This window comes from Garra rufa, chromosome 2, assembly GCF_049309525.1.
Source record: "Garra rufa chromosome 2, GarRuf1.0, whole genome shotgun sequence".
Classification (NCBI taxonomy): Eukaryota; Metazoa; Chordata; class Actinopteri; order Cypriniformes; family Cyprinidae; genus Garra; species Garra rufa.
The window spans coordinates 5,345,049-5,367,195 of NC_133362.1; the positions used below are offsets into that span (position 1 = coordinate 5,345,049).

Here is a 22,147-nt window from a genome sequence, read left to right on the forward strand (position 1 = left end):
ATGCATTACTGCTTAATGAGCTTCCATGTTTAATGTATCATTAGGTGTGTGTAAGTGTAACTAACATTGATTTCCTTCACAGTATCTGGAGGAGGAGTATAGGAAGGGTAAGAGAGAGGACGACCCCATGCCACCCGTCCAGCCCTATCACTACGGCTCTCACTATTCCAACAGCGGCACCGTCCTTCACTTCCTCGTCCGGCTGCCTCCCTTCACCAAGATGTTTTTGGCCTATCAAGGTCAGGTTTTTAAAATGATTTACATTACATTCATAAACATTACATACATAAATCCATTCAATGCAGATTCGATATATTTAATGTAAAAACCAAAGCAGTAAGAATCAAGTTAAAAATATTTCCACACTATTTTTTAAACAAGAAATGATATTTAACCTTATGGAAAAACCTTTCACACACAATCTACTCCATCTAATCTATGTCTTTTGTCATCGGATTGATCTGATTTAGACTTTTTATCAAGTCAAAGGTAGTACAATTGGACAAATATTAACCTTCGGCTCGTGCTACATTAGTTTTTTTGCTGTCAAATCTTTACTGATTTTATAAAGGAAACATAAGAAGTAATATTTGCAGATGAACACTTACTGGACTGAAGCAGCTTGGCTTTACTTGGTTCTGTATGAAATCCTTTTTTAGACAAATCAGCCTCAAATCTGATCATCAGGATCTTTTGAGAAACATTTTTTTCCAGAAGCTTTACTTTCTGTGTTCCTCAGCGGAGGAATGATCTTCCCAAGCCTCCAAAACATCTCGCACTACAAAAAATGCTTTCCTTACATATAATGCAATGCAATTTAATGATGACTGAAAGATGAACAAATAAACATTACTTAACCCTTGTGCATTGTTCACAATCACTACCCTCTCGTTATGTTTGTGGATGAAAACATCCACTAAATTAAACTGCTGTAAAAATGTATCGGATAAATATTTTTTTGAATTTTTTTTGCATAAATCTGTTAATCAACCTCAGTCCTGATCAAAACTACCAAATCTTTTGAAAAAATTCAGGATTTTGACTCTTTAATTGCAAAGTTCATAAATGATGTCACTGATTTTGGGGGGAAAAAAAACACACAAAATGACTTATTTTCAATATAAAAGGAAATTGTGGACTGGATTTTTTTTTTTTTTTTACCTTTTTAACAGTCTTGGACATGTGAAAGATTAGTAAGAAGATTGGCTTTCATGCATTGTTAGTTTTGGCGCAGCATCAGATTTTCATTTTTTCTCCCTCATTTGTTGTTCGTGGCTGTTTTTGCCCCATTGACTTCCATTATAACCACATTTTTTGATTGCAAAGCCATGACACCATGTAATGCTGAATTCTTGATTGTTTGTGGTTTTCCCTGTTGGGAAGAGGTAAAATTAGTAAATTTTACTGTTGATTATCAGTTGGCCCCATTAACCCTTTAGATAGGCCTTTGCAAAAAAAAAAGCTTAGTTTTATATAGAGTTCTATGGAGTATAACGGCATATTATAGCGTGCGTGTGTGCGTGCGTGTGTGCATGCGCGCGTGTGTGTGTGTGTGTGTGTGTTGTGTGTGTGAGAGTGAGTGAAAGTGTGTGTGTGTGTGTGTGTGTGTGTGTGTGAGTGTCTGTGAGTGTGAGAGAGACCTCTGTGCACCTTGATACATCTCTGAGAAAATCAAATTAAGCACCTCAGCTCTCAGAACTAAATGGTAAACAAAAACATAAGTTCCTTGAGCTGCTGTGCTTGTTTTGATTTTCTCAGACGTATTAAGGTGCACAAAGGTCTCTCTCACACTTTCACACACTTTCACTCACTCTCACACTCTCACACACTCACACACACACACACACACACACACGCACGCACGCACACTATAATATGCCGTTATACTCCATAGAACTCTATGTAAAACTAAGCTTTTTTTTTTTTTTTGCAAAGGCCTATCTAAAGGGTTAATGGGGCCAACTGATATTCAACAGTAAAATTTACAAATTTTACCTCTTCCCAACAGGGAAAACCACAAACAATCAAGAATTCAGCATTACATGGTGTCATGGCTTTGCAATCAAAAAATGTGGTTATAATGGAAGTCAATGGGGCAAAAACAGCCACGAACAACAAATGAGGGAGAAAAAAATGAAAATCTGATGCTGCGCCAAAACTAACAATGCATGAAAGCCAATCTTCTTACTAATCTTTCACATGTCCCAGACTGTTACAACGGTAAAAAAAAAAAAAAAAAAAAAAAAAAACCCAGTCCACAATTACCTTTTATATCGAAAATAAGTTATTTTGTGTGTTTTTTTTTTCCAAAATCAGTTGACATGATGACATCATTTATGAACTTGGCAATTAAAGAGTCAAAATCCTGAATTTTTTTCAAAAGATTTGGTAGTTTTGATCAGGATTGAGGTTGATTAAGAGATTTATGCAAAAAAAAAAAAATTATCTGTTAAATTTTTACAGCAGTTTAACTTAGTGGATGTTTTCATCCACAAACATAAGGTAGAGGGTAGTAAATTTGCCCAGAGCATACGGTTGAGTTTTTGAAAAATTTCAAAGCATTTTCTTAAAATATGTGTTAAAATAAGATTTCTCAGCACCCCTCAGTGGACGAAAACGTCCCCAACAACACATAAGGGTTAAAAGATGTGCACTGCAAAGTGTAAAAATTGTTTTCATTGCTTGTTTCAAGCAAAAAAAACGTAATTCATTTTGACTTGTTTTTTTCTGAAAACAAGACCATAATTGTTACTTGTCTAGAAAATCCTTCTTGATTTAAGAATTTTTTTATATATATATTTTGGCTGCAAACAAGACAAAAAATCGAAGTAAGAAAGGCATTTTTACAGTGCACATCTTTTGAGGAACGTTTATTTGTTCATCTTTCAGTCATCATCAGATTGCATTGCATTGTATGTTTGGATCATTTCAATCTCATTTTACTATGGATTTTTCTAGATATTGAGTGAAAACTGATGTTTATATAAATTTATGTAAGGATCTGCTATACTGTTATAAAGATCTCATTGATTTACATCACAAGCATCAGAATTTCATCATTTTTTTTGTCCATATAAAAGTCAGCATCAGGACCAAATTGCATATTTTTGAGTCTCTGAATAATATTAAGCTGATTTTTCCTCTATTTTCTAATTGCATTATATTCTATGAGCCATAAAAGCCTGATGTATCAAATACGGTAGTCAACAAAAACACACATGCAAACCTCAATAAACTGTTCAAAATAGATTTTTTTAAAAGGATTATTAAAAGCACTATTATGTCAGGCGTTACAGGGTTAATAAATGGCAATATTGATCTATTATTGATATTTGTACTACTAAACATTTTAATATGGAAAATCACTGTGCTGTGTTGAGCCTACTATAATTTTTTAGCACAGCCTTCGTACCTCATTACGTAATATTAGCATTTTGATTATGTTTTAATTAGCTTGCAAAATCAAGAAAACGCAAGTTCTGCAACGTGAAATCAAATACTTTATGTCCCTTAATAAAGACTGAATGCGCGATTTGTTGTCTGTTCATAACTCTGCATGACAGCCTTATACAGCTGCAGCTCGTTGAGTTTATTCAGCATCATAATTAGGATTCTGCATCGCTACTTTTTTAAATATTTAACAGCACCTGCGTTTCCTGCATTCGCAGCGAGGTGTTCAAACATGTCAGTGTGATGCTTTTAAAGGCTGTCATTGAAAAGGGCCTTTCTGAAGTCTCACGCTCCATGCATTAGCCTCAGAAAGATGATCAGGCCTTTCATCCAGCCTCTTTATTCGTCTTTGCTTCTTTCTCTGTCTATTTTTAGCTTGGTTGGTTTATCCATATCAGGATATGCAAGAAACTAATGAAAGGTTTTGTGTGTCTCGCAGACCAGAGCTTTGATATTCCTGACCGAACGTTCCACTCTATGAACACCACGTGGCGTCTGTCATCTTACGAATCCATGACGGATGTCAAAGAGCTCATCCCAGAGTTCTTCTACCTGCCTGAGTTTCTGGTCAACAGAGAAGGTGGGCTTCTTTTATACTTGGATTTCTTTACCTCTTCTTTTAGCAACCAACTTGAAGAAACATGAAGAAAATTAAGGCTTTATGAAATCAGTCTTAATTGTTTGGCCATATTCCATTTTCATGGTTTATTTAAATTATAATAATAATAAAAAAAAAACATGTTGTATCAATTAAATTAATAAAACATTTATTCCCAAGAAATTTTATTTTGTCTAATTTTTCTGAATTTTTGATTTAATACAAACGTATTTTCAAAATGGTGTTAATAAAAAGAAAGCATTAAACATTAATATTGTAGCTAATCTTATATAATTTAATCAAATGAAAGTTCAGCTTTTTCCAATTTAATTTTTCTGAATTCTGAATTCAAAAAGCATGTCTAATTAATTGAAACATCAAATGTATTCAATTTAACTACTGTTAAGGGGCCCCATGAAATCCATTTTATTTTTTCTCAATTTCTATTTTCTGGTTTCTGTTTTAATGATTTAAATAATCCAAAAATGTTCAATCAATTTAAATCATAAAATGGTAATAATTTAATCATTTATTTAGATTTTTTGTAGTAATATGACTTAAATAATATTTTAAAATGTAATCAAATGAAAATGTATTTAATTTTTTGGCAGACGACAGAGGTTAACCCTTAAAAAAAAGTCTAAAAATTAAAACTATAAAAAATAAATAAAAAGCTTTAAATAAAATCAAATTAAATAAAATAAAATGATAATTTAAAAAGCTAGTTGCAAATGCAAAATTTTTAATTTAACTTAGTTTAAATTGATGTACTGAAACTATATGAACATAAAAAAACTACTAAAATGATGATGACACAACAAAATGAAATAAAACTTTCAAATGAAAATGGAAAATAAAAGCTATTTTAAACTATTAATAAAAACGATAATAGTATCTCAGTGATAATAAAATAACATTGAAGTACTTTCTACTGTACAATAGTAATATATTTCTGTCATAATTTCTTCAAGTTAAACCAAACTTTTATTTGACACATTGTTGTGAAGACCTTTGAGCTTCTGCATGTATTTCATCTTAGGGCCCCAAAAATCAAAAAAGAGAGATAACCTTTAAATAACCTAGATCTTCAAGATGTAACTAGTGAATATTCATATAAATACAATGTTGTTCAGTGCATTAGAATTGTATTTGAACACATCTTCCCTCTTCTAATGTTAGCGTGGTATTTCCCTCTTTCCCCTCTGGCAGGTTTTGACTTTGGCGTGCGGCAGAACAGCGAGCGGGTGAACCACGTGAATCTGCCGCCGTGGGCCAGGAATGACCCACGACTCTTCATCCTCATCCACAGACAGGCTCTGGAATCGGATCAAGTCTCCCAGACGCTCTGCCAGTGGATTGACCTGGTGTTCGGACTCAAACAAAAGGGCAAAGCAGCAGTCCATGCCATCAATGTCTTTCATCCTGCAGTACGATTCCTTATTATGTACAGCTATCGCACACTTAACGATATATCGTATATACAGTTGTAGTTGCATTTTCATAAAGTCCTGGATCTACAGAAAAGTTTGTAAAGTACAGAAGTCTCTACAGAACCATTTCGGACTAGCATTTGACTAATATTTGACTCCCTCTCTTTTTAGACTTACTTTGGCATGGACGTATCTGCCGTTGAAGACCCTGTGCAGCGTCGAGCTCTAGAAACTATGATCAAGACGTATGGACAAACACCCAGACAGCTGTTCAGTGCCTCGCACATCAGCCGAGCCGGAACCAAACTCCTGTCAGAGGCAGAACTGCCTGCAGCCATGGGCCTCCTGGTGCAGCTCGCCTTCAGAGAGAGCCGCGAGCAGCCCAAAGACACCGTCTACCCGGTACGTCAAACACACAGCCCTAAAATTATTATTCAGTATGACATTTAAGGAGTAGTCCACACAAAAATGAAGATTTGCTGAAATTGTCCTTACTCTCAGGTTTTGGATTTTGAGAAAAGTGGCATCCCATCACTTGCTTACTAATGGATCCTTTGCAGTAAATGGGTGCCATCAGAATGAGAGTCAAAAAAAGGCTGATTAAAAACATCACAATAATCCACATCACTCCAGTCCATCAGTTAACATCTTGAGAAATGAACCTGCATGTATATAAGAAAAAACAAATCCATCATTAAGATGTTTATAACTAAGTCCATAATTCGTAATAATGCGGAATCAGGAGAGAAATCCGCACAGATGAAGCATCATTTACAAGCCAAAACAGTTTAAAACAGCTCTAAGCAAATATGTGGGCGGATTTTGATTTTAGAGACAACAGGAGATGGACTTTTTCACTGGAGAAAGTGTTATTTTGGAATCATATTTTAGTTAAAAACAACATAATGTTGGATTTGTTTCTCACAACCATGCAGCTTTTGGCATCAAAAGATGTTTAAGGAGAAGTTCACTTCAAGAACAAATATTTACAGATAATGTACTCACCCCCTTCCCCTTGTCATCCAAGATGTCGTAAAGCAATGTTTTTGAGGAAAATTATTTAGCAAAACAGTCGGTTATTTAAAAAAAAAAAATACAATTTATATACTTTTTAACCTCAAACGCTCATCTTGTCTTGTCTCGACCCAGTGTTTGCAAAGTGAACATGCAAAGAAGATCAAACACCCTTAACAAAAAAGATGCAGGACAATTTTGAAGTTGTGGGAGAAAATGAGTTGGGAGTTTTTTGACATAGCCTAACTGTCTTGAACCGGAAAAAACTGTTTACAAAGGAACGTTTGAGATTAAAAAGTATATAAATTGTAATAAAAAAAATAAATAAAACAAAAACGTTTTACTAGATAAGACCCTTCTTTTTCAGCTAGGATCATTTACAGCTGCATTTGGAATCATCTGGAGCCACTTTTAAACTGCATTTTAGAAGTTCAAACTCGGGGAACCATAGAAGTCCACTCTGTGGAGAGAAATCCTGACATGTTTTCCTCAAAAAACATTCCTTTAGGACTGAAAAAGGACATTATCTGTAAATTGTTGTTTTGGAAGTGAAATTGATGGACTGGAGTGGTGGTGTTTTTATCAGTTGTTTGGACTCTCATTCTGATGGCACCCATTCACTGCAGAGGATCCATTTGTGAGCAGGTGATGGAATGTTGCATTTCTTCAAACCTGATGAAGAAACAAACTATCTATAAAATCTATACTTTGGATGGCCAGAGGATGAGGACCTTGTTAAAAGGCATACTTTAAAGTGTTTTTTTTTTTTTTTTTTGGGTTTTGTCTATTTGTTGTTGAAAATGCTTGGTACTTCTGGAAGAGAAAGATTTTATTATTCAGTTGGTCTTTTAAAGTCATCAATCCCTGTCCTGTCCTGTCCTTTCCAGAGTCCTCTGCCATGGATAAAGGGCTTGAAATGGGGCGAGTATGTGGGATCCCCCAGTGCTCCTGACCCCGTGGTCTGTTTCAGTCAACCTCACGGCGAACACTTCGGCTCCCTGCTGGCGCTGCCCACACGTGCCATCTGCGGCCTCTCACGCAAGTTCTGCCTCATGATGATCTACAGCAAAGAGCAAGGTGAAGGAGAACACACACACACACAATAGCTGCTTCGTCATGTGTAAACATGACAGTTTGGGGTCAGCAAGATGGTTTTATGAAAGAAATTAATACTTTTATTCAGCACGGATGCATTATAGCGATAAAAATGTTACAGTAAAGACGTATAATGTTGCAAAAAAATTCAGTTTGTAATAAATGCTGTTCTTTTAACATTTCTATTCATCAAACAATCCTGAAAAATAAAATGGATCATGGTTTCCACAAAAACACTGAACAGCACAACTTTTTTTAACATTGATAATAATCAGAATATTAGAATTATTTCTGATGGTCATGTGACACTGGAGTAATGCTGAAAATTCAGGTTTGATCACAGGAGTAAATTACATTGTAACATACACTGTTAGTAAAATGTTTCATGTATTTTACGTAAGTTTCTAATGCTCATCAAGGCTGCATTTATTTGACCAAAAATACAGAAAAAAAAATTGTGAAATATTATTATGATATAAAACAAAGTTCTTTTGTTTAAATATACACTAAAAATCTAATTTATTTCTGTGAACATCAATTCTCCAGAATTGAGTGTCACATTAACCTTCATAAATCATTCTAATATGTTGATTTATTATCAGTTCTGGAAACAATTGTGTTGCTTAATTTTTTTTTGGAACCTGTGATAGATTTTTTTAGGATTCTTTGAATAAAATGTTAAAAAGAACAGCATTTATTTAAAATAGAAATCTTTTCTAACAATGTACAGTACTGTTCAAAAGTCTGGAGTCAGTACATTTTTATTCCTTTTTTGACAATTTTTTACTTTTGTTCCGCAAGGATGTGTTAAACTGATCGTCAAAGACTTATATTGTTAGAAAAGATTTATATTTAGAATAAATGCTGTTCTTTTTAACTCTTTTTAACTAAGAATCCTGAAAAAAGCATCACAGGTTCCAAAAAATATTTGTTAGCACAACTGCTGTCAACAATGACGATTCTAATAATAAATCATTATTTCTGAAGGATCATGTGACACTGTAGACCGGAGTAATGACTGATGACAATTCAGAATAGAAACCATTATTACTAACATTTTGCACTGTTATCGTTTTTTTCTATATTTTTGATCAAATAAATGCAGTCTTGTTGAGTGTAAGAGACTTCTTTAAAAAGTCTTACTGATCCCAAACTTTTGAACAGCAGTGTATATTTGCATAGAAAACAGCTATTTTAAATTGTAACAATATCCAAGATTTTCAGACTCCTTTCAAAAACATTCAAAGATCTTCCTGTCCCTAAAATTTTAAACGGTAGTGTTCCTGATTTTCATGATTATGTATTTACTGCTTTTTCCTTTATTCATCTCATTCAAAATTCTGTTTTAATAGGAAAAGCAGGCACGGTTTATCAAACAACAGCCGTAATCAGAAAATGAAAATAGTGAATAATCAGCTCTGCTGTATATCAGCCAATTACTAATCTTGACTGTGTTTTGGTCCATGACCAGTTTCTAGTGCCTTTGTTGCATCTGCATTTGTGTCTTATCACAATTATCCGCACGAATGAACACAGTTCCCATAGTACCAGAGGAAATGAAAATGAAGTGAATATGTTGACGCAGAAAATCACCTCACAGTACAAATCAACTGTTTTCCCCTTGCCTCTCAGGTGTAAGGAGCATGCACAGCACCGACATACAGTGGTCGGCTATTCTGAGCTGGGGTTACACTGACAACATGCTGCGTCTGAAGAGCAAACAGAGCGAGCCGCCCATCAACTTTATCCAGTGCTCACCGCTGCACCAGGTCAGAGCCAGAAACGCCACTAACACACATTATGCAGGCTATGCTTGCACATTTTTCACATTTAGTGAAGCTATATGTAGACATCCACAGCACCCTCTGCTGAAAGCCACTCTCATAAAACAAAACATACCTCACTAAAATGTATCTAGGTAAAACATATCTTTCACCCCTAAATAAAAAACCAATACATAAAAAGTTATATACACTACTGCTCAAAAGTTTGGGATCAGTAAGTCTTGTTTATTGTTTTTTAATTATTTGTTCAAAAATACAGGGAAATAAAACTTAATATTGCAAAATTTGATTGCAATATAAAATAATGTTTTTTATTTTAATATACTTTAAAATATAATTTATTCCTGTGATGCAAAGCTGAATTTTTTAATTGTTACTCCAGTCTTAAGTGTCACATGATCCTTTAGAAATCATTCCAATATACTGATTTATTATTAGAATTATTATGTTGGAAAGAGTTGTGCTGCCAAATATTTTTTGGAACCTGTAATTCTTTTAGTGGATTCTTTGATGAATAACAAGTTAAAAAGAACAGCATTTATTCAAAAGATAAGATTTTCTAATGGTGCAATCACTTTTTATTAATTTAACACATCCTTGGTGAATAAAAGTATTCATTTCTTTCAAAAATGGTAAGAATAAACATTTACTGACCCTAAAATTTTAAACAGTAGTGAATATTGTTGGAAAACCTTTTTATTTTAAATAAATGCTGATCTTTTTAACCTTTTATCGATCAAAGAAAAAAAATGTAAGCAGCACAACTGTTTGCAGCACTAATAATAAATCAGCATATTAGAATGATTTTTGAAGGATCATGTGACACTGAAGACTGGATTAATGATGCTAAAAATTCAACTTTAGTAACAGTTACAAAAAGTTTTTGAACAGTAAGACTGTAATGTCTCTTCTGCTCACCAAGCCTGCATTTATTTAATCCAAAGTACAGCAAAAACAGTCAAATTTCTCATTCGTTTCTGATTACAGTCACATGATGCTTCAGAAATCATTCTATTTTGATTTGCTGCTCAAAAATACATTTATTATTATCATTATTATGATGTTGAAAACAGCTGAATAGAATTTTTACAGGTTTCTTTGATGAACGGAAAGTACAGAAGAGCAGCATTAATCTGAAATAGACATAAGTTATAATATCATGAATGTCTTTATCATCACTTTTGATTAATTTAAAGCATCCATGCTAAATACAAGTATTCATTTCTATATTTTCTTTTCTATAATTATACTAACTCCAAGCTTTTGAATGGTAATGTTATAAAAGCTTTTTATTTCAGATGAATGCTGATCTTTGTGTCTTTCTATTCATCAAAGAATCCTTAAAAAATGTACTCAACTGTTTTAAATATTGATGATGATGATAAATGTTTCTTGACCAGCAAATCAGCATATTAGAATGAATAAATTACATTTTAAAAATATATGCAGAAGAACATGTTGCTTCTTTAAAAAACATAAAAATTGTAAATGCATTGTAAAATTGTAAATTAATATTTTAAGTTTAAAATATCTGTTTTCTACGTGAGTATATAGTAAAATATAATTGATTTTTGTAATCAAAGCTGAATTTTCAGCATTATTACTCTAATCTTTAGTGTCACATGATTCTTCAGAAATCATTCTAATATGCTGATTTGCTGTTCAAAAACATTTCTGATTATTATTATTATTATTATTATTTTTTTTTATTATTATTTTTGTTTTTAAATAGTGATTTTTGTTTTACAGATAAATAAAATGGAAATCTTTTGTAACAACATTATAAATGTTTTACTGTCACTTTTGATCAATTGAATGCATCTTTGTTGAATAAATATTTTTGTGATTTTGGGGTGAAATATGCGGCAGACATGGTCTTGATGGGTTTAAAAGGTTCACCCATATCCATTATTATGTCATCAGATGGTGTGTGCTTGATTTGTGGGTTTGCTGCTGTGTTGTCTTCCTCTCCGTAATCTGTGCTCTCTCTGGTCTCTCCTCAGGTGACTAGTTGTGCCTGGGTGCCGGACAGTTGTCAGCTGTTTACAGGCAGTCAGTGTGGAGTTATAACCGCCTACAGCAACCGCTTCACCACCACGATGGTACGTAACCATGGCAACACGGCCCCCCTCTTCCCCCACCCACGCGGCCACCCACGTCCATTATCACTCCCTGTAGAGCACCTACACACACACACACACACACACAGTGTTTGTAGTGGCCTTGTTAGTCATCTCCCGGTTGCCCTAGAAACACATTTCCTGCGGCCCACAGGTGGGCTGAAGTCTGGGCGTCAGACGGCTCTTTCAAACGCTCTCTCATTGATAACGCAGGTGCCGTTCTGCTGCTCGTGTTTGTTTAAATGAATCTTTCTGACATTAGGAGTATTTCAGTTCTGTCATCATCCATGTGTGTTGTTCCAAACCTGTGTGATTTTGCCCTTTGAGAAATGCAAAAGAAGATATTCTGAGGAATGTTCACACTGCTCTTTTTTTTAAAGCAGGGGCTGTCAAAAATATCACAAAAATCATGAAAATGTTCGTTTTTGAGTGGTTTAACACTCATACAGTCTTCATACAGCAGATTTAAAGGGATGTAGATGCAGTAAAGACTTAAAAGTTAACTTAAATTAGTCAAGAACTCATTTTTACCCTGTAATCAAAAGTATGAAATTAAAATTTGCAAAAAATAAAATAAAAAGGAGCATTATTCTTTCTTTACTTAAAGCATAGAATTATCATGTAATATCAATAATTATGTATTTTAATATATTTTGAAATCATTTATATATATATATATATATATATATATATATATATATATATAAGTTTTTGAACTGTAAGATTTTTAATGTTTTTTCTGCTCACCAAGCATGCATTTACTTGATCCAAAGTACAGGAAAAACAGGAAAATTTTGAAATAATTTTACTATTTAAAATAACCTTTTTCTATTTGAATATATTTTAAAATGTAATTTATTCCTGTAATTTCAAAGCTGAATTTTTAACATCATTACTCCAGTCACATGATCCTTCAGAAATCATTCTAATACTCTGATTTGCTGCTCAAAAATATTTATTATTATTATTATTATGTTGAAAACAGTTGAGTAGAATTTTTTTTAGGTTTTCTTTGAATACATACATTTATCTAAAATAGAAATCTTTTGTAATTTATAAAATGTCTTTATCATCACTTTTGATCAATTTTAAGCATCCTTGATAAATAAAAGTAATATTTTTCTAAAAAAAAATTCCCCCCCAAAAAATAAATAAATAAAATACTGACTCCAAGCTTTTGAATGGTATAATGTACAATGTTACAAACAATTTTTATTTCAGATAAATGGTGATTTTTATATGTTTCTATTTATCAGAGAATCCTGAAAAATATGTACTCATCTGTTTTAAATAATGATAATAATAATAATTGTTTCTTGAACATCAAATCAGCATATCAGAATGATTTCTGACTGGAGTAATGATGCTAAAAAATGTACTTTGCATTTTACATTTTAAAATATATTCAATTCGAAAACAGTTCATTTAAAAAGTAAAAATATTTCACAATTTTACTGTTTTTGCTTTACTTTTGGATCAAATAAATACAAGATTGGTGAGCAGAAGAGATTTCTTTAAGAAAATAAAATAAATCCTACTGTTCAAAAACTGTTGACTGGTAGTGTATATATTATTTTTGTTTCATTTTTAGTTTTAGCTCTTTATGTACATCAAGTTAAAGTACATGAAAGTGAGATAATCTAAAAAACGTTCTCACAAGTCCAGAAGCTGTCAATATCACAATAAAAGTGCTAAATGTCATTTTTGGGTGATTTAACGCTTGGCTGCACTCTACATACAGCCATGTGGTGGTTTGTGTACTTTGGACCATAAAACCAGATCAGAATCATCCGTTAAACCGGTCTTTCAGCTCACTTCTGCTTATTAAGGCCATTATCCGCTCTCTAATGAGGCCATTAGCAAAACCCTTACCCTTTAGATTTGCTGGTAATTACAGTCATTCTCTATTGAGATGTGTGTGGATGGTAAAGTCTGTGTACTCTCTCAGCCGACAGAAATGGAGGTGGAGACTCAGGTTCACCTGTACGGCCACACGGCAGAGGTCACGGGCCTGTTCGTCTGTAAACCCTACAGCATCCTCATCAGTGTCAGTCGAGACGGGACCTGCATCCTGTGGGACCTCAACAGGTCTGTGCTTCTGGGATCACTCTAGTCTTTACATTTCATTTATTACATTTATGCATTCACCAGGCACCTTTATTCGAAAGATGAACGTGATTTCTCCAACAATATTAGTCATAAACAATGCCAGGTTTATTAGACAACTAGTTTGGGATGCATATTAAGATGTATTAAAGGAATATAGATACAGAGAAGACATTAAAGTTGACAAATTTCAAAACCAAAATCAAAAGCACACTGAAAAGAATTTGGTATAGAAACAGTTTTCAAAATTTGCTAGTAAATTTTAGAAAGAAAGTCAAATAAGAAGTGTTTAGTTCAAGGAACGCATTGAATTACACTACCAGGCAAAAAGAAGCGTACTAAGCCTGCATTTATTTGATCCAAAGTACAGAAAAAATAGTAAAATGTTGAAATATCTGTTCTATTTACAATAACGTTTCTATTGAATATATATGTGACCCTGGAACACAAAACCAGTCTTAAGTCACTGGGGTATATTTGTAGTAATAGCCAAAAATACATAGTATGGGTCAAAATTATTGATTTTTCTTTTATGCCAAAAATCATTAGGAAATTAAGTAAAGTTCATGTTCCATGAAGATTTTTTGTAAAATTCCTTCTGTAAACATATCAAAATGTAATTTTTGATTAGTAATATGCATTGTTAAGAACCTAATTTGGACAACTTTAAAGGTGATTTTCTCAGTCTTTTTGATTTTTTTGCATCCTCAGATTTCTGATTTCAAATAGATGTATCTCGGCCAAATATTGTCCTATCCTAACAAACCATACATCAATAGAAAGCTTATTTATTGAGCTTTCATATGATGTATAAATCTCAGTTTTGTCAAATTTAACCTTATGACTGGTTTTGTGGTCCAGGGTCACATTTTAAAATGTAATTTATTTGTGATCAAAGCTAAATTTTCAGCATCATTACTCCAGTCTTTAGTGTCACATGATCCTTCAGAAATCATTCTAATATGCTGATTTGCTATTAGAAAAAAACAAAACTTTTTTTAATATTATCAATATTTAAAACAGTCAAGTACATTTTTTTTCTCAGGATTCTTTGATGATTATTAAGATCCAAAGATCAGCTTTTAAATTACAGAAATTAATACTTTTATTTAGCAAGGATGCTTTAAATTGATCAAAAGTGATGATAAAGACATTTATAATGTTAGAAAAGATTTCTATTTCAGATAAATGCTGTTCTTCTGAACTTTCTGTTCATCAAAGAAACATGAAAAAATTCTACTCAACTTTTTTCAACATAATAATAATAAATGTTTTTTATTATTATTGAGAGCAGCGCATCAGAATATTAGAATGCTTTCTGACTGGAGTGATGATGCTAAAAATTCAGCTTTGAAATCACAGGAATATAAAAAATATATATTTTAAAATATATTCAAATAGTTATTTTATATAGTACTTATTTAAAAAATATATATATATTAAAGATCGTACGGTTGAAAAATGTTTGACTGGTAGTGTAAACCTGAAATTTTTAAGTAGAAAAACAGAAATAGTTTTTTCTTGTAAAATGCACTCCAATAATTTTATAAGATAAACAAGACGAAAATGAAGCCTATTTTAGAAGTACGACAACACATTTTACCCTCAAATTCTCATTACTGTAATGTATAATCATATGAATGTTAATATATATTTTTTAAATATCATTGAATTGAATCTACTTCATACATCATGCGTTAAAAATTGATTTTTGGAATTTTGAAAGAAACTATTTCATTGTTACTTGCCATCTCTTTGTAATTATTTGTGAAAATTTACTAGCAATTTCTGATTGTGAATAGTTTCTTAGTAATTGCCACACCAATATTTTCAGGATATTAAAAGTATTTTTACATCATAGTAGTAGTAAATCACTTTATTGAAGTCTTTTCTTCATTGTATCACAGTAATGAGAAAATAAAGATGGTTTGATTATGTTTTTGGTGTTAGGTTGTGTTATGTACAGAGTCTGACAGGTCATAAGAGTCCAGTGAACGCAGTGTCAGCCAGTGAGACGACAGGAGATATCGCTACCGTTTGTGATTCAGGTGGGTTGACTGTAGAAGTAGGTGTTTTATTGCTAGGTTTTGAATTACAGTGTAAACCACCTGCTGAAGTGGGTGAAACTATTTGCAACTATTTGTAAAGAATAATTGTAATAATTTTCTGTTTTCTGTTTGTGTGTGTGTGCAGTGGGTGGAGGAAGTGATTTGAGGCTGTGGACGATTAACGGAGATCTGATTGGTCATGTTCACTGTCGAGAAATCATCTGTTCAGTGGCGTTCTCCAATCAGCCAGAGGGAGTGTCCGTAAACGTGATCGCAGGCGGACTGGAGAACGGTGTGGTCAGGTAAAACACACACTTATATCAAACCACCAGCTCTACACCATTCAGGACCAAATACCGATGTACTAATGCGCTTTTGCTCTTAATTAAAGAAAAACAATACAACATTATTTTTCTTTTAGTACATTTGGAAACATGGTTCAGTAGTTGAGTTTGACAAGCATAACATTTGCACAAATGCACAACTATTTGTGTAAAAATGAAAAAAGGAATGAGATTATGTAGTCAACTTCTCACCATTTAAAAGTTCAAATAATGTCAACTGTAATAACTATTGCATAATGGGATATAAACTGTGGTTACAAATAAAGTTGAAAGAGTTGTTTTTTGAACTCTATATGTGACCCTGGACCACAAAACCAGTCATAAGGTTAAATTTTACAAAACTGAGATGTATACATCATATGAATACTCAATAAATAAGCTTTCTATTGATGTATGGTTTGTTAGGATAGGACAATATTTGGCCGAGATACATCTATTTGAAAATCTGGAATCTGAGGGTGCAAAAAAATCAAAATACTGAGAAAATCACCTTTAAAGTTGTTCAAATTAAGTTCTTAACAATGCATATTACTAATCAAAAATTACATTTTGATATATTTATAGTAGGAATTTTACAAAAAATCTTCATGGAACATGATCTTTTCTTAATTTCCTAATGATTTTTGGCATAAGAGAAAAATCAAGAATTTTGACCCATACAATGTATTTTTGGCTATTGCTACAAATATACCCCAGCCACTTAAGACTGGTTTTGTGGTCCAGGGTCACATATATTAAGAAGACTCTCATCAGTGCTTTCTTTCCTTCTTCTCTGTTGTCATATTCCAGGTTGTGGAGCACATGGGACCTGAAGCCAGTCAGAGAGATCACCTTCCCAAAATCCAACAGGCCTATCATAAGGTAAACACTTTTACATCATATGATGTCTCATGAATTTATTCTAATATCTTTATTAGAAATGTTACATGCACCTGACCACTAATACTTATGAATTGTATGATGTTTACCAAGGCTGCATTTATATGGTTAAAACAGTACAAGCAGTAATAAAGATAATAATCAGAAATGTTTCTTGAGCAGCAAATCAGCACATTACTATAATTTCTGAATGATCATGTGACACTGAAGACTGGTGTAATGATGCTGAAAATTAAGATTTGATCACTAGAATAAATTAGACTTTACTATATATTCACATAGATAACAGTTAGTTTAAACTGTAATAATATTTGACTGTTTTCACTGTATGTTTGATCAAATAAAGGCAGGCTTGGCAAGCAGAAAAGACTTCAATCTTAAAGTATTATTCCACTTTCACAAGTGAATAATTTAGTGCTAATTTACTCACTCCTGTGTCATCCTAGATATTCATGTCTTTCTTTCTTCAGTTGCAAAGTAATTATTTTTTGAGTAATATATTACAGGATTTTCTCCATATACTTCAATGGTGCTCAGCAGATTATAGGTTAAAAATGCAGTTTCAGTGCTGCTTCAAATGGCTCTAAACAATCCCAGATGAGCAATAAGGGTCTTATCTAGCAAAATGATCTGTCATTTTCTTTAAATTATAAATAATTAAAAAATATTTATACACTTTTTAACCACAAATGCTCATCTTGTCAAGCTCTGAGATGCGCATGCGTAGTCTGCGCATTTTTGTCCAATACAGTTAGGGTATTTCCAAAAACTCCCGTCTTATTTTCTCCTGTAACTTCAAAATTGTCCTACATCGCTATTTTACTTTTTTTGTAAAGGGTGTTTGTCCCTTCTTCCACATTTATTTATAAACACTGGGTTAGTACTTCTGCAGTGATGTAGGATGAGTTTGAAGTTGGAGGAGAAAATGAGATGCATGTTTTTTGACATACCCTAACCGTATTGAACTGAAGTGCACTGAGTATGCATGCACATTGCAGAGCTAGACAAGATGAGCATTTGAGGTGAAAAAGAGTATAAATTGTACAACTGTTTGTTTTTTATAGAAAATAACTGATTGTTTCACTAGATAATACCCTTCTACCTCAGCTGGGATTGTTTAGAGGCCTTTGAAGCTGCACTGAAACTGCATTTTTAACTGTCAATTCATTGAGCACCATTTAAATCCACTATATAGAGAAAAATCCTGTAATGTATTCCTCAAAAAACGTAATTTCAATGCAACTGAAAAAAGAAAGGCATTTAAGGGATAGTTCACCCAAAAATGAAAATGTGATGTTTATCTGCTTTCCCCCAGGGCATCCAAGATGTAGGTGACTTTGTTTCCTCAGGAGAACACAAACAAAGATTTTTAACTCAAACCGTTGCAGTCTGTTAAGTCATAATGGCAGCGGAAAGTAAAAAAAAAACAAAAAAAAACATGCACAGACAAATCCAAATTAAACCCTGCGGCTTGTGACGACACATTGATGTCCTAAGACATGAAACGTTCAGAAACTGAACAGTATTTATATCATTTTTTACCTTTGATACACAGTAATGTCCGTCTGTCCTGAGCGCGAGCTCAGCATCCGGTGCATTACCTGTGAACGCGCTCTGGCGTAGTATTTGCAAACGCCGGAAGCGATCTGTCGCGTGTAAACGACACTCATTGTTTACACAGTTCACAGAGATTGTGGGTATAGCAGCTATTCAAAATGGTAATTACTTGCGCTTATCCTGATTGTTCAAACGTTTGCTTGTGCGAACTCATCCGGGACTGTTGACTGTTTACCAATTTCCAACTTCTGAGCCTGATTGCTTTAAGTTATGGTTGCTTGCTCTTCAGCTGGGTATCAACACACCCATAAACGTAGTAAAATTGTTGACGGTGTGCAGCGATCATTTTTTTCTGGTGTTTGCGTATATTATGCCTGAGCCCTGGATGCTGAGCAAGTGCTCAGGACAGTTGGACATTGCTGTGTATCAGAGTTAAATAGTGATATAAATACTGTTCAGTTTCTCAAAAAAACTTAGGATATCAATGTAATGTCACAAGCCACATTTGTCTGTGCATGTTTTTTTTTGTTTTGTTATTTTACTTTGAAAGGTTTGGTGCCCATTGACTGCCATTATATGACTAACAGACTGCAACGGTTTGAGTTAAAAATCTTCGTTTGTGTTCTACTGAAGAAACAAAGTCACCTGCATCTTGGATGCCCTGGGGGTAAGCAGATAAACATCACATTTTCATTTTGGTGAACTATCCCTTTAATGACTTGGATGATATGGGGGTGAGTAAACTATTAGGACATTTTTCTATTGAAAGTGGAGTAATCATTTAATGGTAGTGTAAGTGTCAAGTGGTTGATGATGATGAATTGTGGACTCTCTCTCAGTCTCACATTCTCGTGTGACGGACATCACCTCTACACGGCGAACAGCGAGGGCACGGTGATCGCGTGGTGCCGTCGAGACCAGCAGCGCATGAAGCTGCCCATGTTTTACTCGTTCCTCAGCAGCTACGCTGCAGGCTGATCCCGCGTCACGCCGGACCCTTACCCGCACCAGAGCGACCCCGCTCACCCGGGAAGAGGAGGAGCCAGCATGCACAAAGCCCCGCCCACGATCATCACAGAACCCGCCCCCGAAACGCCACAGGAGCGAGCAGGGGCTCGTGAGGCAGAGCGAGCGCAGGTCTTTCCCCGCTTGGTTTCTCTTTGTTTGTTTCGACTGATGATTCACGTAGTGTTTGTTTTTGATTTGTAATGTTTGATTTTAAAAGCTGCTACAATCTGGTCCGTTCCAAGGCCTTTCCTTCTTTTTGTCCCTCGTCTCGCCCACCCGTCGCCGTCCTGAGAATAGAAATCCTGCTTTCCAAGCCAAACCAGACTGAAATCTGAACACTACCGTCCATCTGCGCTGCTTCATGATGAAACTCGTGCATGAGTGACATGCAGCGGCGAAATGAATGTTTGCACGCAATGCCTTCTTAAACTCTTAAACTTCCTCCCTCATCGGCCGCTCAAATATTTATTCTCAAGCAAGGATGAAAGCCACAATCTGAACGTCTAGTTCTTGTTGTTCATTATAAAATGCACTTCTGCTGATCTGGACGATCTTACGAATGTCAAAGGCGGTTGTGCGGCACATCAGATTCATAATAGTTGATTAAAAACATGCTCTAATTTCTTCTTTTCTCTTTTAGTGTTATATGTTGCATGTTTTGATCACTTAAGCATTATCTAACATTGGTGATACAATAGAAAATGTAGTCAGATCAACCTCTAGGACCTTTGACAAAATTACAGTTGGTTACAACAAAAACCAACCTGTTTATTATACAAAGATGACGCTAAATCCCTGTCAGTACATCCAGATTCTCACAAGGATCAGATGCTTGTGAAGTCTTAAGTGTCGACAGCGTTAAACGTGGAGGAAAAATAATTGAATTTGAGTCCTGAATGTTCCCTGTCTTTGTGTTTGTTTTGTTCCTACTCTTTATTTCCTCTTAGCACGAGTCTTACATTACAACTAATTTAATTATCTCGTCTTACATTTTAGTGTTTACCAGAAAGGGAATGCTTTCACCTTTTCCCCTGCATTACTCTTTTGTTTTGCATTATTTTCCAAAAAAAAAAAAAAAACTACCATTTATATCAAGCCTCAAATGAAGCAATTCAGTCAATGCAAATCTAGAAAGACGGTTGACTAGTTTGGGAGAATCATCCAGTGTTTACAGAGCCCTGGTTATATGTTTGTTTTTTTTCAATCTGTTTTTCATGCTTGCATCTCATTTATCTCCTAATTATCGTGCACAGTATTGTCATGTTTGCGTTCCCTCGGAAAGAGATTGATGTTTCTGTCATCGTGCGACTTGTTGACTGAGTTTGTAAAGAAAGACGTGTGAATTTGTGTTGAATTAACTGTGTAATTTAAGATTGAGATGTTCACCAAGGCCTGGCTGGGACATTTATTTCCTATTTTTTTTGTATTTATGAAATATGTAATAAAATGTCACCTATATATAATATAAATATAAATATTCAAGAAATTTTGATTCAGTTTGTTGCTCTTGTTTGTTCGGTACAGTGTTAGAAATAGCTTCCATTTTCTTTTCTTTTTTAACTGGAAGAATCTTTCAGGGATCAGTTCTTAAAAGAACCTTTTTTTATGTAAAGAACATTTGAATGCAATAAAGAATCTTTTTCCACTTTAAGGAAAAGATTATATGGACGTTAAAGGTTCTTCACTGGGATTTCCACAAATTAAAGCCTTAAAAGCTCTTAAATTGGAGCAGAAAATGTAAATTTTGCTTTTCTAATACAAATATATACACTTCTTCATTATTAAAGGAACCATATGACATAGGTTTTTTTTTAGATTTTTTAAATGTTCTTTGAAACTAAGAAAAATGGTTCTTTTAAGAACTTGAAAGATTATTTGGGGAACTAAAAATGGTTGTTCTGTGGTGTCGCTATGAAATTCCTCTTTTGGATGCTTTTTACATGTAGAACTGAGCAATATAGAATAAAATAAAGATCCTTTATTGGTATATGGTTTCATGCAGATAAATTTAACCCTTTTTTAAAGAATAAAATGAAGGCAACACAATACACAATATTTCTGTTTGCAACACTTCCTCAGTAATTGATGCAAATGAAGTTCATGATTAAAAGAACAAGTATCTGCCAGTGGGGTTAGAAAAAACACTTAATTGTTTTAGAAAGAATTATTTTAGTCTATAATATTGCTCAGTTCTTTCCTATTGTGGTATATTCTATATTATTATGTTCTGTTACTTTTCTCTAAATTCTATTACTTTAACTAATGGAATTATATACTAAACATATACTCTATTTAATGTGTTTGAAAGTCTCTTGTGCTGATCAAGGCTGCTTTTTTAAATCAAAAATATGAAAAAAATTGTGAAATATTTTTTAAATCTAAAATGACTGACTTTCATTGTAATATATTTTAAAATGTCATTTATTTTTGTGATCAAAGCAAGATTTTCAGCATCATTCTAATGTGCTGATTTGCAGAAACATTTCTGATGATTATCAATGTCGAAAACAAAATGTTGAATAGAAAGTTCAAAACACAAGCATTTATTTGAAAAAAGAAATCTTCTCTAACATTAGGAATGTCTTAAATGCATTATTTTAATAATAAAAAACAATAGAAAGATTCTATGGAAGTTAAAGGTTGTTCATGAGGTTAAACTTGTCTTGTTTTTCTAATACAAATATCTATACATTCTTTCTAATACAATCGTGTAT

General features: G+C 33.5%; 1 protein-coding gene across 1 annotated transcript in view; it reads left to right on the top strand.

Annotated features, from left to right (window-relative positions):
• Positions 1–20,919, top strand: part of lyst (lysosomal trafficking regulator) — a 21,457-nt gene extending 538 nt beyond the window's left edge. Inside the window, exons 2-13 of the mRNA XM_073834552.1 lie at positions 83–239; positions 3,890–4,030; positions 5,258–5,475; positions 5,650–5,880; positions 7,380–7,569; positions 9,220–9,356; positions 11,375–11,473; positions 13,440–13,579; positions 15,548–15,645; positions 15,791–15,947; positions 16,779–16,850; positions 19,265–20,919. Coding sequence (XP_073690653.1) covers positions 83–239; positions 3,890–4,030; positions 5,258–5,475; positions 5,650–5,880; positions 7,380–7,569; positions 9,220–9,356; positions 11,375–11,473; positions 13,440–13,579; positions 15,548–15,645; positions 15,791–15,947; positions 16,779–16,850; positions 19,265–19,403 — 1,779 coding nt within the window. The 3' untranslated portion in view covers positions 19,404–20,919. The remainder of the gene's footprint in view (positions 1–82; positions 240–3,889; positions 4,031–5,257; positions 5,476–5,649; positions 5,881–7,379; positions 7,570–9,219; positions 9,357–11,374; positions 11,474–13,439; positions 13,580–15,547; positions 15,646–15,790; positions 15,948–16,778; positions 16,851–19,264) is intronic.
• The last annotated feature ends 1,228 nt before the right edge of the window (positions 20,920–22,147 follow it).